General features: G+C 42.7%; 1 protein-coding gene across 5 annotated transcripts in view; it reads left to right on the top strand.

Annotated features, from left to right (window-relative positions):
- LOC120420475 (AF4/FMR2 family member lilli) overlaps positions 1-16,977 on the top strand; it is a 114,775-nt gene that overhangs the window by 85,930 nt on the left and 11,868 nt on the right. For 3 of the 5 annotated variants that reach the window (XM_039583516.2, XM_052708974.1, XM_039583547.2), the window contains 6 exons: positions 3,583-4,044; positions 8,415-8,543; positions 8,779-8,995; positions 9,158-9,191; positions 9,259-10,683; positions 15,106-16,558. In XM_039583516.2, the coding sequence (XP_039439450.1) occupies positions 3,583-4,044; positions 8,415-8,543; positions 8,779-8,995; positions 9,158-9,191; positions 9,259-10,683; positions 15,106-16,558 (3,720 nt within the window). Of the gene's footprint in view, positions 1-3,323; positions 3,490-3,582; positions 4,045-8,414; positions 8,544-8,778; positions 8,996-9,157; positions 9,192-9,258; positions 10,684-15,105; positions 16,559-16,977 lie in introns of those variants that run through there. The other 2 variants (XM_039583539.2, XM_039583531.2) reach the window with 2 other exon arrangements.

Raw genomic sequence — 16,977 nt, 5'->3', positions numbered from 1 at the left:
CACCAAAAAAGTCGAAATTTCGCAAGCCCTGGCAGAGATAATCAATGGATAGCTTTTCTATCACTCATTTGCAACACTGTGAGACACTTTGATTTTTCTTCAATAAACTTTTCAAAATCGATGGAAATCTTTTAAAACATGAATTAAAAGTGATTTTTGGCATATTTAAATCTTCTTTCTCAGTTCCTGAGGGGAACACCCTTGAAGAGTATCGGAGCCGGCATTTACAAAGCGGATTCAGTGGCAATTTCATTCTCAACTTAATGTTAACATGTTAAGGTTAATGTTAACATTCCATAGGTCGCCTCCCTAAGGTGTTGTGATAAGGTCCAGTTTGTGACGATACACTACCTTCCCTTTACTAAGCAATCGAAACCAGAAGAGAAACGATCACCAGTTGTGTTGGTCCGAGCCGGGAATTGAACCCTGATCTGCCGCTTACTTGGCGGGAGCATTATCACTAGGCTACGTGGCTCGGTCATATTTGGCATATTTAGAGAGTTTAAACTTCATTTAACCAAAAATACAAAGTTATTTGGTATTAATATATGGATTTTACAAAATTTAAATACTTTTTAGTGTAACTTTTGTTATTAAAAGTTGCATGTTGGCAAAATTGCTCTAAAATGTTCAAGGCAAGTCACCTGCAATGGAACAATACAAAAACATGATGTTTTGCTAGAAAAATGTTGATTTTCGTAGAGTGTCTCATTGTTCCCCAGCTGTCTCATTGTTCCTGCCAAGGGCGTCTACAATGAGACACATTTTGGTCAATGTTAGAACACATTAAAAGAAAGATAATGCAACTAAAAGCTCATTAAAACATGCTGATGAAAAAATTAGAAAAATCGTTGAATGTTGAAAACCAAAAGTGTCTCATTGATGACTACCGTACCCTACCAAGAGATTTTTGATAAACATCTTTTCCCCACACACGCCCAGACATTTTAGCATTAGCATTTCTACCGGAAGGCTCCACAACGGTTATCCCACTGTTTGATGTAGCTGTATTAGATCCTCATCCGGAACAATAATCCAACACGGGAGATACCATGTCTTCAGCTTTTGATGAGCGTGTAATACTACCGGGTCCTGGCCGGGTCCAAGCTATCCTCGGGGAAATGAAGGAATGTTAGTAAACACCTATCTAAAGTGCACAAGGACCCCTGCGGCACCTCAGTGGTATAGATGTATGTAGGGAGGATTTGGACTCAATGTTAGTAGAAAACTAGGATATACCTCGAGAGGTATTGCATGACACACGTCCAAACATTTGTGCAGAATTTAATTCTGATTCGTTATGGCAATAGAAGTATGGTCTTGGAGGCTTAATTAAAAAAAATTGAATCGTAACCGAAAAAAACAATGCTACTACAGAAATGCATCCTAATTAATTGCAGTTGTGAAAACCCCATAACCAATTAACCGTTCACTAATCAACGCTTCCCGTTATCCAGACAAAATTACACTATTCAATAGCAAAACGGCTGCGCGGCTATCGCTGCTGTTCGCGCTCCTCTCGTTTAACCCGAGTACCCTCGCGGAATCACTCCTAGACCCGAGGGTAGTATCAGGTCTCTAGCCCAGGTGAAGCCCTCTCGCCAGCCACTTGAGCCCTTTAGAGGAAAGGCGTGAAATGTTGTTGAATTCGCGTCGAGTTTCCTGCATCCATCCTCGCTCTCTCTTCTGCTAAGCTGTGTGTACAATCTGCATGCGCTGCTATACGTGGTAGCACTTCGGTTTGACCTCTACGTGTGAGCGCTACCACTCATATAAGTATGGCGATGGTGTACTGTATCCAAAGGGAAAAGGGGGGAAGCGCTGAGGACGCGAGGTCGAGTGCCTTTTATTTAGCACCTGTTGCCTGCCTGCAGGTGCCTTTGGAGAGTCGACGGCGACGAGGAGGTACCAACCGCTGGAACCATTTGGTGCATTGGTAGGGGAAAGTGGGGCAAGTGTAACAAGCTAAGGAAATGATCGTTATAACCCATTAAAAACGTTAAAAAACTGTCGGATTTTTTAATAATCATCTTATTCCAGGTCTTGACTAAGACTCTGATAGAACAAGTTTTCAAAAAATCCTGTTTTTTAATGCAAAAAAATGATTTTAAAAATTTGTATTTTCCGTACGTTCTGCTCAACTAGTGGGGCAAGACGAACAACCCGTTGGGACAAGAGGAAAAATGCATGAAACAACATGTTAGTTTGCTAACAATTGAACTGTTATCACTTAGATACATCAGATTAGGATGTATTTGCGACGTTTCTTTCATTTTTAGATTAAATAATATTATTTTACTAAAAATATGATCGTTTTTACGAAAAAAAAAATATTATTTAGATGAAAAAAAGGAAATTTTCATAATATCACTATATTTGGTATGGACAATTTTTTAACAATTGTTTATCAGTTATTAAGTACGTTTATGTATTTATTTCCCAATAAAAAATGATGTTGCAGCAATTCGTATTTTTTTCCATACTAAAAATCCATATGGTACACTTGCCCCACCTGAACAAGATTTTTTAAAAGCTCTCAACAAAAATAAACAAAAGTTAAATCACACTTTATAATAGGTGCAAGTCATTGGTAGGGATAGTACTGATCTAGGAAAAATAGCATTTTGATAAAATGACCCTAAAAACGAACCCTAAGCCTTATTTTGTACTTTCCAAATATTATAAGAAAACAAAGGTTTTGAAGAAAACTTCAATAAATCTTATGCTCCATGGCGTTTACGTCGTTTTGGCGGTTATGTGGTAGTAGAATCAGCTAATTGCATTGCTAGCAACAATTCCTCATACTGGAAATAATCAAAATTGTAAAAATTACGGCCGTACGAGCGATTGTTCCTCTTGCCCCATATGGTCGTCTTGCCCCACCTTCCCCTATATAGCTCTCGACACGATTAACTCCTCCGTTTTTTTTTTTTGCTGGTCAGTACTTTTGTGTGCAGATAAATGATGTCTGTCCGAGGGGTTTAACGAGGCTGTAGACCTTGCGATCCTCAGCCAATCAATTTGCCGGGATGTTCTTCTGTTGAGTTAGAGCGCCGATTGTAAAATTGTAATTCATCAGATTTTTTTTCTACACACATGACCCACCTTCGGTGGACCCCCCGTTTCGGCGAGTCGAGTGCGGCGCATCGATTCTCAACCCCGATTGCACAGTCGTTGAGTCAATCGCCTCGAGAACGGTGCGCGATTATTAGTTATATAAAAATAATAACAATAAACTTCGACTGCCGGCCGCGCGCGCGACTGCGGTGAGCGCCCTCTCCACGGTTGATGATTGAATTTTAATTGATCACGAGAAGAGAGCCAAGTGCGGCGGCGGTTTTTGCTCATTCGCCGCGCGCGTTAGTGTAGTGGTGAACAGGTCGGTTTGTAGTAGTGGACGCGGTAAGCGCGATTTTAGGTTCGACGAGTTCAGCACTTTTTTTTCGGTTCCAAGAATGGCGTTTGGCAATGATCGATTGGATATTTAAGGTCACTGTTGTACTAAATGCCAACTCAACCAACAATGACAGTTGTGCAACGTAACCTTAAAAAAACTAACATTCGTTCTTTTCCTCCTTCCAGCTTAGTCCATCGGACACGGACCTGCAGATTGTGGCCAAGCTCGGCAACTATGACATGGCCAAGAATCTCTACCTGTACGACTCGTCGGGACACAACCTGGTGGTGGGAATCGCGAACCCCGGGACCCCGCGGTCCGGCATGCCTGCCTCGCCGATGCCAAATAGCCTCAGCATGGCCAGCTCGCTGACACTGCCACCGACGTCGTCGTCGTCTTCGCAGCAGCAGCAGTACATCCGAACGCTTCCGCCAAAAACCAATAGCAATAGTAGCAGTAGTAATAGTAATAGCAAAAGTTCCGGCAGCAGCAGCAGCAGCAGCAATGCCAACTTCGTCAAACCAATGGACAACCGGCCGATGTACAACGGCGCAGGTCGGACGTCTTCGGGGAACAGCAGCAGTAGTAGTGGCCGGCACCACAACCAGATGTCGTCGTCGGTGGCGGGATCGTTTCCTAAGCATGAGGTGAGTACGACCTTCAGAGGTTCAATTTGAAAACTAATGAATTACTTAACTCTTTCGACGGTACAACAATTTGGAATTGATGAATAATGTTTAAAATAAATGATTGACACAACCTGCCACAGGTGAACCGGTCCCAAAATAACCCATCTCCACCGTTCGTCCCTCGATAAACGACCTTGACAAGCCGCTACTGATTCAATTATATTGCCTTGTTGGGAGAAGACCCGGACCGGGCCCCATTTCAAAGGAAGCAAGGTTAATCACATCTTTCTGGATTTCCCTTCTTTTTTCCTGCTGCTGCTCTATCCTTCCGCTAGGTTCGGCCACCAAAACGCAACAAAAAATCTTTGATAAAACTTCAAAATTTATTGAAGAGGATGGGGGGAACATGATAAAAATCAAGATGAAATTTATTTTTATCCTTCCTCTTTGTCTTTTGCGTCGTCGTCGTCGTTCCGGGGGGATCCGCCATCCGAATTCAGGTCAAATTCGAAGCACCCACCCACCCCTCAAAAGAACCGTCCCGATAGGACGATGCCCACCGCTTTATCGAAACAGATCAGCGCGGCAGCGGAGGGTTTGGGGTTGCGGAACATAAAGTTTCCGCCGCGAAAGGACTTGGGTGTTCTTGCCGGGTCGGAAAAACACCGTTTATACGTGATAAAAATTTCAAACTGGGTGAGTTAGGGATTCCGAGAAGGAAGAAAAACACCTTTTCGATTGGCAAAGTGTTGAATTTTTCGGTTTCTAAAAAATAAATTCTCACAGTTATGTTTTTTTTTCCCCCGATGGCTATCTATTTCGACTTTGGTTCAAAATAGACCAGCTAAATTGGTCCTCTGGTAAAGTCGTCTATTCCAGAGGGAGAGCGAGCAAGACAAAGCCGGTGTCCTTTTTCTCCAAAGGAGGCAGCTCATTATCTTCGTCGGCGTTGTCGTCACTTTACGGTCACGAGTTTCTTCGTCAAACTCGGCTTCCTCCTCGACCGGCCGTGTCATGGTGGTGATCAGTTCTCTGGGAAATGCTTCTTTTTCCATTGTATAATTTCTTAATATTAATTTGTGTGTTTGCTTCCAATCCAATTTTTAAACCAACAAGCCACCACCTAGTATTATTGAGGTTTTATGGTAGCATCTTGATCGCTTGATAGTTTTATTCCGGCATTTACCGCAACCAACATGCAATTGCTGATTAATAGGTTCTTACAAGATTTTATGCCTTGAACATAAAACCAGGTGACAATGAAAGCCAAATGACGTTTGATAAGGTTTTATGAAAGTTTTAAAAGAGTCTTAAAAACCAAATGGCAATGCCATGCCAAACAGTTTTATCGCTTCTTTAAAACCAAGCGTGTTTTAGCTGTCTGGTGCCATTAGGCATGTAAAATGCTTACTTAAAACCATAAGCTCCTAAAAAAGCATTTATCGCGGCCAAATAGTTGTGCATAGTGCAAGCTCCTAAAAAAGCATTTATCACGGCCAAATAGTAGTGCATAGATATGGCGCTAAATGCGTAGTCTGATTGAATGTTATTGACCGCCATTTTGGCAGAAAAAAAATAGAAAAAGCAATGAATTTTATTAAAATTTGATAAAAACACACATTTATGCTGAATCCCGATCATAATTAAGGAGCTTTTTTTTATTGCAATTCATTGAAAAATATGATCAAACTATTTTTGAACTTATATGGCTTGGGTATGCTAAAGGAGCCATTACACTACGGCAAACAAACAAACAAACTCGCTCATTTTGACAGTTTGCCAGTTTGCCTGGATTTGTTTGTACAAACATCGCCTGCATACATTTTGCCTTGTTTGCGAGTTTGGCAAACTGTCAAACAAATTAAAATGCGAGTTTGTTTGTTGGTTTGCGGTAGTGTAATGGCTCCTTTAGCAAAGCCATAGAAGTCCAGAAATAATTTGATATTATTTTTCAATGAATTGCAATAAAAAAAGATGTCATGGAAAACATTAATTACAGAAAAATCTATCTCTATCTCCCTCACATTCATCGTTAAAATTTTAACCGCAGCTGAAATTGAGCCACCTAATGCGAGAAAAAAGCTTTCACATTAATTTAATTACCGTAAACCGGGGTGACTTTGATAGGATTTTAATTTGTTTTTAGAATATTTTCCAACAGGTAAGGTTTTTCTCAAGATTATTATTTTTAAAACATGTACTGGGGTAGGCCACACAAAGTCCATGCACTATTTCGGAAAAAAAAGTTTTTTCAATAGTGTTTAGAAAAATAGTTACGTTAAAAATTCTTAGTTTGAATTCCGGGGTGACTTTGATAGTCATAGTTTTTCTTGTTAAAATCATATTTAAGATGTTCAAACTTCATTTGTACGTTAAATGTACCATCACTAAAGTAGCTGATATAGTATTTAAGAAAAAAATCAATGTTTATATTTAGTTAACTAAGTGTATAAGCTTTTAAGCAAAATACATATAAATTTTAGGTAAAATTGTTAAAAAGTCGGAATTTTGCCTGAAATTTGTTAAAACAAGTTTTGTTTATAAAATTATCGATTTATATTGCATTTTATACTGAATTCGAAGCACGAATCACAAGTTTTCACATTTTACATGAAATTTGTTCAACTGAAATTGCCTATAAATTTAGAGAGTTTTTATAATTGTGTTTCAAAAACACATATTATTTATTTTTACAAACTTTTTTAACCTTCTCCTAGTGGAAAATTGTCCAAAGAATCCGAAAATTCAATCCGTTTTCCGATTAAAAATCATGTTCATTGAGAAAATCATGACACTTTGAGAAGTTTGAAATAATGACATTCATCAACATTTTTTTAACTATAGTTAACTAACTTTTTAAACTTTTCAAAATTTTATGAAAAGTTCTCCTTGAGGTACTTTGAACACTTCTCTACCACGGTCAGTATGTTTCTAAATCATTCCTTACGTATTTTAATTGTACTCTTAATTTTGCGGAAAAATCGCAAACCTAAGTCAACCTAAAGTCACCCCGTTTTACGGTACCTACAATATAACTTATTTCATAATCGTCATTTTTGCAAACCATCTCCATTTTATCATTGGGCAAGGCTAAGACTTATTTTTGCCAGAATAAAACCTGTTTGGCATAAGACGTTTGAAGACGTATGAAATGTCATTTTCCACAACTCCTGACGAGGTTTTAACAAAGGTTTTTTAAGTCTTTGAGGAGTTTGTTAAGATTCAATTGTAAAGCCTTGTACTCCTTTGAAGGCTTAATAAATAGCCGTGACAACCTTTTTGCGGAGGTCCTTTTGGGTTTAAGAGGGTTTTATTGGGGTCCTGGGGAGGCTGTTACGACTAAGTGGATTTAATTTTGGTTTTGGCTGATTGGTTTTTTTTACCTTAAACGTTACTTGGGTAGTTAAGTTAAGTTTTCGTAGTTGTTCGAAAGTGGATGTCATTATTTTTGTTTATCAAAATGACTTTCCAATACATCGCTGCGCTGGTTTTGTTTAAAAAAAAGAATTCTTGTACAAATTTAGTTGTAAAACGAAAATAAAACGAGAATTCCAGTAAAAAATTAATTACATATTTTAATACTTAGAAAAAATAATTGAGAATCTTTAAAAATTCAAATCATGTGGAGTCGTAGATTCAAATAAAAATTCATGTTTTTATGTCATTTTCTTGGCATGTACAATTTGTTTCAATATGAACTATTCTAGAAATGGCTAATAAAATAAAAAAACAGTAAACCAACCACAATCGTGTTCCATCTTTCCAGAGAATTGCTCTGATTTTTCCGACCTTTTGCTATTTTTTTCGGCCTGCACCATTGTGAGGCACACTCCACTATATATATAGTGACGACGGGTCGGGTGAGCCCCCCTGTCTCTGATAAAATGCTTTCTAATTTTATCTCCCGGCCAGCAAGTGGTTGTTGATTGGCCCATTGTGCCCGGTGGGTGGTCCTGCTAAATTGATTCCTTATTAGGGTCTCCGGTGACGATTGACGCGGGGCCGGCTGTTATTGGATTGATTCTCACGGTGGTAAATTGAGCTTTTTTGCGAAGGACGTTTTAAAAATTGAGTCAACTTTACTCAAAAATTGCGAACATTGCGCTTCAACGCCGCAGACACACCCCCATAAGAGCCGCTCGCCACTAATGATGTAATTAGACGTGTCGTGTGTCTTCTTCAGCGCAACAGTTCAACTTGAGTTGAAAGCGAAAACGGCTCCTCTTTGCGGTTTGTTGCTGCCGCCACCGGCAGAGATGTGTCTGGTTAAGTCGAGCGATTAGCTCGACACAGTTTGCTCGCGTTACGCGGAAAGAGTTCGCGTCTAGTCGCGCGGTTGCTTTTTTCGAAGATGAAAACCTAATCTTTCGTTTCTTTTTTCGTTCCAGGTGCACTCAAAAAACTCCCTGATGAATGGCGTCCGGACGAGTGGAACCGCCGGTGATAAGTTACCCTCACAGCTGCCAAACGGACGTCTGCCTCCTCAGGTGTCAAACGCAAAATTGCCCCCTAGAGTAGTTAGTTTTCGATGTTTTTTTTGCTTGCTACATACCCACACAGACACAGTACTTTCCCGTTCTACCGATCTATCCACCTAATGACAGAACTTTGCATCCCAACTGTTTTATAATTTCCATCGCGCTCTGCATGTGTTGTATTTGTCCTGATTTTGGAATGCCAAGTTTTTCAGTGTACACATCACCGTCGTCACCTCACCAAACATACTAACGCTGGCTTTCAATCTCTTCGCAGAGTACCACAAGTGATAGCATGCTGACGCCGATGAAGACGGAGCGCATCCTGAGCGAGATCAAGACCATGTTCAGCGTGGGCACGCCGCTGACGGAGATTGGCGCAACACCGCGCAAGGAGCCGGACAACAAATTCTGCCTTAACAATCCGGGCGTGCCGAAGCACAAGTACGCACCGGCGCCCACGATGCGGCCACCGTCGTCGTTCAAGACGCCACGTGAGTAGTCTCTTACCTACATTGTTGTGTGTGAACGAAACGGGGAAAAGTTTTTTCCGTTGACTTTTGATCCATAATTGATGGCGTCGCGTTTGCTAATCGATTCCACTCTTTTTCCATCCTCTTTTTCGCTTCAAATGATGTTTGGACGCTGGTCTGCAGTGGACTCAATTCCTTCTATGCTCAAACCTATCGGGTAAGTTTGTTTTAAGCTTGAAAAGGGAAATTCGCCATCTCTAACAAACTCCCGCTTTTCATTTTAGTCCGCTGGAGGATGACGCGCACGGCTCGGACAGCGACGGCGGTGACTCCAGTAAAAATAAACGCAACTCCAGTGATACCTCATCGAATGAAAGCGCGGGCGAATCGTCCAGCGAGGACTCCAACATTGGGCATAAGGCCGGCGGTGTGGGCGGACTCGGTGCCAGCGGAAGCAGTAGTGGCATCGGCAGCAGTCTGTCCGGCAGCACCGGCGGGGGCGGTGGCTCGGTTGGACCCGGAAGTGGCGGCAGTGAACCGACGGCGTCCGGAAGTCCACCGCAGCGGCTAATGAACTGGAGTCTGATGAACTTTCTGCCACCTCCGGTGCTGAACGAGACGAGCAGCAGTCACTCGCAGTCGGCCAACAATCCTGGTTCGGTTGGGTCGAACCATAATATGAACGAAAATTCCAACTCACCGCTGATGCCTGGGTCACCGCCGACGACGGCGACGGCGACGATCATTAAAAATGAACCGCCGACCATGGAGGATGACCACCTTTCCAACAGTAGCAGTAACAACGAGAACGCGTTTGCCGTCAAGCAGGAACCTTTCCCCAGCGAGAACAGCACGTCCTCTCCGAGTGCCGCAGGAATTCCAACGACCACGCCCAGTTCAGCACTTCCCGGTCTGAACGGTGGCTGCACGGAAGATTTCACCAAACATGATCTCGAACACCTGCCCGGGCTGGTGAAAAGTCCCGAGGGAAGCCCTGCCGAAAAGGACTCCAACGATCAGATGGATAGCATCGAATCGGACGAGGTCAGCCGGGCGCTGCTCAAAGCCAAGGAGCTGCGAAACATTCAACCACTGTCGGGCATTTCCGACATCGACGACAATAATGTGGAGCCCAGCGGAGGAGCGGGGCTGGTCAGTGCGGGCAGTACCACCCTGTCACGATCCGGCCAGAAAGTGAAACGAAAGCGGAAGACACTCAAGGACCGCGAGCGGGACGCGTCCAGCAGTAGTGACGATGCCGGCTTTTCATCGTTCGAAAAGGACAAAATCACCAAAGGTCGGGGGCGACCCCGGAAGAACCCACCGGCGGCAGGTTCCATCAAGGGCTCTTCCAGCACAAGGCAATCGGACGCGGACTCGGTCACCAGCAGTGCCAGCAAGCGGAGACTTTCCGTCTCCTCGAGCAAAACGGTCGCCTCAACGCCCAGCAAAAAGGACGGACCAACGACGCCCGCCAAAAAGCAGACAGGCTCGCGGAAGAGGCCCGCCCGTGCCCCCACGAAACCCACCATCAGCCGGGAGATGCTCACGACGACGGACGACTCGGATTCGGAGAACGCGCGCGACAGCAACGTGGCCAACAGCGAACTGGACGACAAACCGGCCAAGAGTCCGCAAAAGTCCAAAAAGGGAACGCCGAAAGCGCCCGCCTCCGAGGTGGACCAGCTGTCGTCGGACAGTAATGAAGAGTAAGTTTAAAAAATTTAACTGAAGATTTGCCATAACTTTTCTAACAATATTATTATTATTTGGATGAATTTTTGGTGTATTTTTCCAATGACCAGAAATGATATTTTGCATTATAATTTGAAACGGTCAAGACAAAGTCAAAGCTGAATTCAGATTTTTTTTGCTGACTTTTTTTGAAAATGTCAAAAGGAAAACAAAGCTCGATTTCCTTTTATGAAATTTTTTTTTCTTTGTAGGGTCCATTTTCATAACTCCAGAATTCTTGTTTCTTGCTGCTGAATTCTTGTCAAACCGATTCCGAACCGGTGCAAAGTTGCATTCAATTTTATAGCAACGCAGCCAAAACGGGGTGCGTTCGCCGAAAAATGTCGACAAATATCATGCTTCTGTCAAAACCAGCTGTTGAAAAAAACGGAAAACACCGCAACCGCACACAAAGCTGTGACTTTGATAAAAAGTTTGTTTTATGATTAAAAAAGGCCTCATTTTGATGAACTGCTCTAAAAATAAATAAAAAATGTTTACTCTACACCGTGGTATTGAGGGTCTCTCTGTGTCCAAAAACGGCCATTTAGATCTGTCCCGTCACGCAGGCTGGACACGTGTAACTTGATCTACAAAGTAAAGAATTGTGCATTGCGGACTGGATGGCGGAAAAAAATCCGGAGACCAGGATCGTCCAACTTTGCAAACAAAACGCTGCCCATCTCCTAGGTGGAACACCAAATAAAATATGCACTACATTTGTGCCTGCCAAATCTCAATGGAGGCAGGTCTACAAGCACATCGACTAGTGCTTCTCCGTACGCCCACGAAAACGGTCCAGCTCTGTCCACCCAACCCGGTCGGCCACGCCGCCGTCTTCATCGCCATCGGTTAACTCGTTGCCGAGCAGCTCAAGCACGATTTCGTCCCCCAGGCAATCGCCTCCACCTACCGTGGCCTCTTCGGCGGCTATCCGGTTGCACTCGCCACATATCAAAACGGCGTCCAAAAGTGGAAAGATTTCGAAAACTTGACCGCCTTGCAAAATATGAAAACAGCCAGCTCGAAAATGTACACAAACATCTGTCAAATCCGTTATAGCACGAATTTTTGTTCGCTATAAATCATTCTTGCTCGACATGAATTGAATTCTTGTACGACAAGAATTGAATTGTTGTCGAACAAGAATTCAATTGTTGCTCCGCTCACTTCGAATTTTTAACATCAGTTTCTTCAAATATTTTATGATGAATTCAAAAAATATATATGTAGGTTTACTTTTTATTAGTAAGCAAGCATGTTTGCAAGATTTTTCGCCAAAAATAATGCGAAAGTACCTGAAAAATAATTCTTGTCAAAATTGAACCGGTAACATGAATTCAAGAACAAGAATTCTGGGGTTATGAAAATGCACCCGTACATTCGTGAGCAAACTAACTTAGTTTCAACAAGTTTTCTTTGCGGTTAACTAAGTAGGCTTGGCTAGTGAAAAACTGTTTGGAACTTACTTTGCCGAAGATAGCAAATCGGTCAGACATTTGTAAGGAGCTTGTATGGATGAACCAATGTTGTAAAATAGATGTTTTAGTAAACAAATAAAAAAAGTGTACTAAAAACCTTCAGTAAATAACAAAAATCTTATTTTTTGTGCGAATTGCTTCAATATTAATAATGAAATTTCTCTCTTCTATAGTACTGGTTCTAGAAAATTTATTTTCCCTAAAAGAGCACTCAGCTAGCAAAATCTAAACGTAGAAATATGTCCCCTCCCTGCAAAGGCTTATGAATTGATCCCAGTTGAAAGGTTCTCCAAAACTCTGAATTCAAATGTAACATCCTGGAACAGAACTACTAAATTCTAATAAAAACACAAATTGAATTGAATAGTACTGGTTCTCGGTTGGCATTTCGCAAATAAAAACTCGTGATGGCATTTTTGTCGTTTTTTATAAAACTAAGGGGTAATTCTCCGCCAACTCACACAGCAGTTGCCCCGACCCCTCTTCGATTTGCGTGAAACTTTGTCCTAAGGGGTAACTTTTGTCCCTGATCGCGAATCCGAGGTCCGTTTTTTGATATCTCGTGACGGAGGGGCGGTACGACCCCTTCCATTTTTGAACATGCGAAAAAAGAGGTGTTTTTCAATAATTTGCAGCCTGAAACGGTGATGAGATAGAAATTTGGTGTCAAAGGGACTTTTATGTAAAATTAGACGCCCGATTTGATGGCGTACTCAGAATTCAAATACAGTCGACTCTCTGGTTGTCAATATCCAAGGGACCGTCGAGGAAGAGAAACATCAGTTTACAGAACGATGCAAAATGAAGACTCGATTGAAAATATGTTTTTCCTGATTCCCAGCTATGGGAGAGAACGATGGCAACGTCACTAAACAAAAACAAACAAATGTCAAACACCCTTCAAAGCTTGGTTTCTCAAAGAAAAATGTCTATGCAAGCCATGAGAAAGTGAAATTATTGACAACCAGAAGAGATTTTTAGAGCAAAATGAATTCAAGGGACCGTCGAGGAAGAGATCCTTCAAGCAAGAGAAAATATCGAGGAATGAAGAGAATCGTAGTATGCATTTTGAAGGGACTGAAAATTTCATCGGTAGATGGAGCAATATTGAAATCGGGAAGATCGACAGCCAGAGAGTCGACTGTAAAACGTATTTTTCATCGAAAAAAAAACACTAAAAAAGTTTTAAAAACTCTCCCATTTTCCGTTACTCGACTGTAAAAAAATTTGGAACATGTCATTTTATGGGAAATTTAATGTTCTTTTCGAATCTACATTGACCCAGAAGGGTCATTTTTTCATTTAGAACAAAATTTTTCATTTTAAAATTTCGTGTTTTTTCTAACTTTGCAGGGTTATTTTTTAGAGTGTAACAATGTTCTACAAAGTTGTAGAGCAGACAATTACAAAAATTTTGATATATAGACATAAGGGGTTTGCTTATAAACATCACGAGTTATCGAGATTTTACGAAAAAAAAGTTTTGAAAAAGTTGGTCGTCATCGATCATGGCCGTTCATGGTCACCCGCGACAGACACGGACGACGAAACAAAGAGAAACGCAAAAAGTAACTTTTTCAAAACTTTTTTTCGTAAAATCGCGATAACTCGTGATGTTTATAAGCAAACCCCTTATGTCTATATATTAAAATTTTTGTAATTGTCTGCTCTACAACTTTGTAGAACATTGTTACACTCTAAAAAATAACCCTGCAAAGTTAGAAAAAACACGAAATTTTAAAATGAAAAATTTTGTTCTAAATGAAAAAATGACCCTTCTGGGTCAATGTAGATTCGAAAAGAACATTAAATTCCCATAAAATGACATGTTCCAAATTTTTTTTACAGTCGAGTAACGGAAAATGGGAGAATTTTTAAAACTTTTTTAGTGTTTTTTTTCGATGAAAAATACGTTTTATCGGAATTCTGAGTACGCCATCAAATCGGGCGTCTAATTTTACATAAAAGTCCCTTTGACACCAAATTTCTATCTCATCACCGTTTCAGGCTGCAAATTATTGAAAAACACCTCTTTTTTCGCATGTTCAAAAATGGAAGGGGTCGTACCGCCCCTCCGTCACAAGATATCAAAAAACGGACCTCGGATTCGTGATCAGGGACAAAAGTTACCCCTTAGGACAAAGTTTCACGTAAATCGAAGAGGGGTCGGGCAACTTTTCCCGATTTCGTGTGAGTTGGTAGAGAATTACCCTAAGATCAAATTCAAGGGGTTACGGGAAGGTCCGCCATATTGATTCCACGACTCGATTTTTCAAAAGCAGTTTCAAAGAAAATGCCGTAACGTTAAAAAAAAAACGGAATCGACGTAACACCTTATAATGTGGCCCTCTTAAACCTTGCGGTTTCGTCAACGGATCCACAGGCGTGTATCGTTCTTTTTGCGACAAGACTCCGCCTCCCGGGTCTCCTAAGTGTGAAGGTATGGCACGGGGAGAGGGCACCGAATACCTATAATAACACTTAGAATTTTTGCGTCTGCCTCGGGATTCGAACCGGCGACCTTTGGATTGTGAGTCCAGTGCGCGGTCCGATTGATCCACACAGGCAGACCGTAACGTTAAAGTGTTATGTTTGTTGCAGACGAGAAAAAAGACGATAGCTGTCAAGTTAAGAAATCTAATTAAGTTTGAGAGTTTCTTTTTGAAATTTTTGGAGGGTTTCTTTTTGGATTTTTTTAGGATTTCTTCTTGGGGTTTTTGGTGGATTCTTTTTGCGATTTTTGGCGTTTGGAGTTTGAAATTTAGTGAAAAAAAAAAAGATTCAAATATGTCAATAGTTAGGAGGTTTTTATTTCTTAGCAAACTGTTTAATTTTAAATTGGTTTAAAGGTTTTGAATGGCCGACGTCCAGTTTCACCTTAATAGAATTAGACTAACCCTCATCATCATTTTGCAGGATCTTGAACCGGAGGACGCCGCCACCGCTGATGTCACCGCCTTTTGCTCCACTTTCCAGTGGTACCAATAGCCAGCCGTCGTCGGTGTCGAAGGTGCTGCCCCGTAAAATCTCCACCGCGTCGTCGGTTTCGATCGACGAGGACGACCGGTCCGATCGGGACGATGACGACGAAGACGACGACGATGACGATGACGACCATCGGAACGGGTCGGCTAGTGATTCCGGAAGTGCCAGCGACGGGGGTGTCAAGAGGGAGAAGAAGATCAACAAAATCAAAAGTGATAAAAACAAGAAGGACACCCTGCGCAAGCTGTTCTCCATCAAGGCCGCCGAGGGTGGTGCCAAGGGCGGCAAGGGAGGCAAGGGCAAAGGCAAGGGTCAGGTCGTGATCGAGGAGGTGCACCACACAAAGGCGTCCTCCATCCAGACAACGGTGAACACCACGCCAAATTCTAAATCCCAGCATCACCTGAACGTGCCAGCGACCGATCGGAATGCCAGCCTAACGTCTCCACCTCCCCCGCATACCGCACCGTCGATCGTGGAAAAAGTGCTTTTATCTCCCGCCAGAACTGCCTTAACCAACATCTCCCTGATGTGTCGCATCGAACTGAGTCGACTGCTGAAGGTTCCTCCACAGCCGCCGGCAGGTGCCAAGCTGGCCAAGGCCAACGAAAGCTACAGTGCCCAACGCAGTGCCTCCGCTCGACAAAAGAGCACCAGCCCGTACGAGCTGAAGACGCGGCGCAACTCCATTGCCTATTGCGACGAACGTCGACGGGTGGATGTGCCCCCAACCACCACCACCAACTACAGACTGACCGAGGGGCTCGACCCCAAACAACTGCTGGCCGGTGATTCGGCCCTCCTGCTCGAGAACGGCCGCCATCGGAGCAACTCCATCAACAGCAACGCGAGCGAACACCTATCGCGGGAACGAAGCTCGCGGGACTTCCGAGAAACGTCCTCCCCCTCGATACCACCTCATCTACATCACAACAGCAATCACAACACCTCCACCTCGTCACTTTCCTCCGGGTCCGGTTCGGCCCAGAAGCAATCCTCCTCAGCCTCCTCCGCCAAGCAACACCTCACGTACGACGAAAAGTTACCTGCCAAAAGCGAAAAGCTCCAGTACGGCACCACCACCACCACCCCCAACTACCCCCTCAAGGAGGAAAAGTACGGCAAAGCGCTCAACATCAAGCACGAGAACCTCATCAAGCAGGAGTACCTGGACGGCGAGGATAGCAAGCTTTCGCCAGCGGCGCTCTCCAAGCTGACCAACGGGCCGCCGCAGTCGACGCAAAGCGCTGACGCAACTAGCAGCAGTAGACGGAAGCGAACCTCCAGTTCGAGCAGTAGCTCGCACAAGGAGAAACGCCGGAAAAAGGACAAAAGCGGTGGTAGTGCTGCAGCCGCAGCTGCCGCCACCGCCAGTAACGCACAGGTAGGCTTGTTTGGGCTTTTTCGTTGTTGTCGTTGTTCAGGAAAAATGGGGTGGCTTTTGCTTTCCACGGGTGCTGCGTGCTTTGATCCAGGCCAGGTGCTTGCTTGTAAGAGAGGGTATCTCATGAACATCACATGTGCTGCATACACACACAATCCACACAGACACTCACATACACACTCTCGTTACGGTGCGATAAGTTTAAGATTACGGTTTCTAGGTTTTATTTTTGTTAGATTTAATTGTGATTGTTTTTTTTTTGTAAAAAAGAAAAGATCGTCGATGTTCACAGGTAATGTATCAAATTAGGAAATTAACTTTTAGGCGTTCCAATGTCTTGGGAGTGCTTTTCAATGTCTTAAATAATGATCTGTTTTTTAAACCTTTGTTCTAGCTTGGTATCATGATCTACAATTTGG

Source organism: Culex pipiens, chromosome 2, assembly GCF_016801865.2.
Source record: "Culex pipiens pallens isolate TS chromosome 2, TS_CPP_V2, whole genome shotgun sequence".
NCBI classification, from domain to species: Eukaryota; Metazoa; Arthropoda; class Insecta; order Diptera; family Culicidae; genus Culex; species Culex pipiens.
The sequence above is the reverse complement of the archived record's forward strand: the minus strand, read 5'-3'. Positions and strand labels throughout refer to the sequence as shown.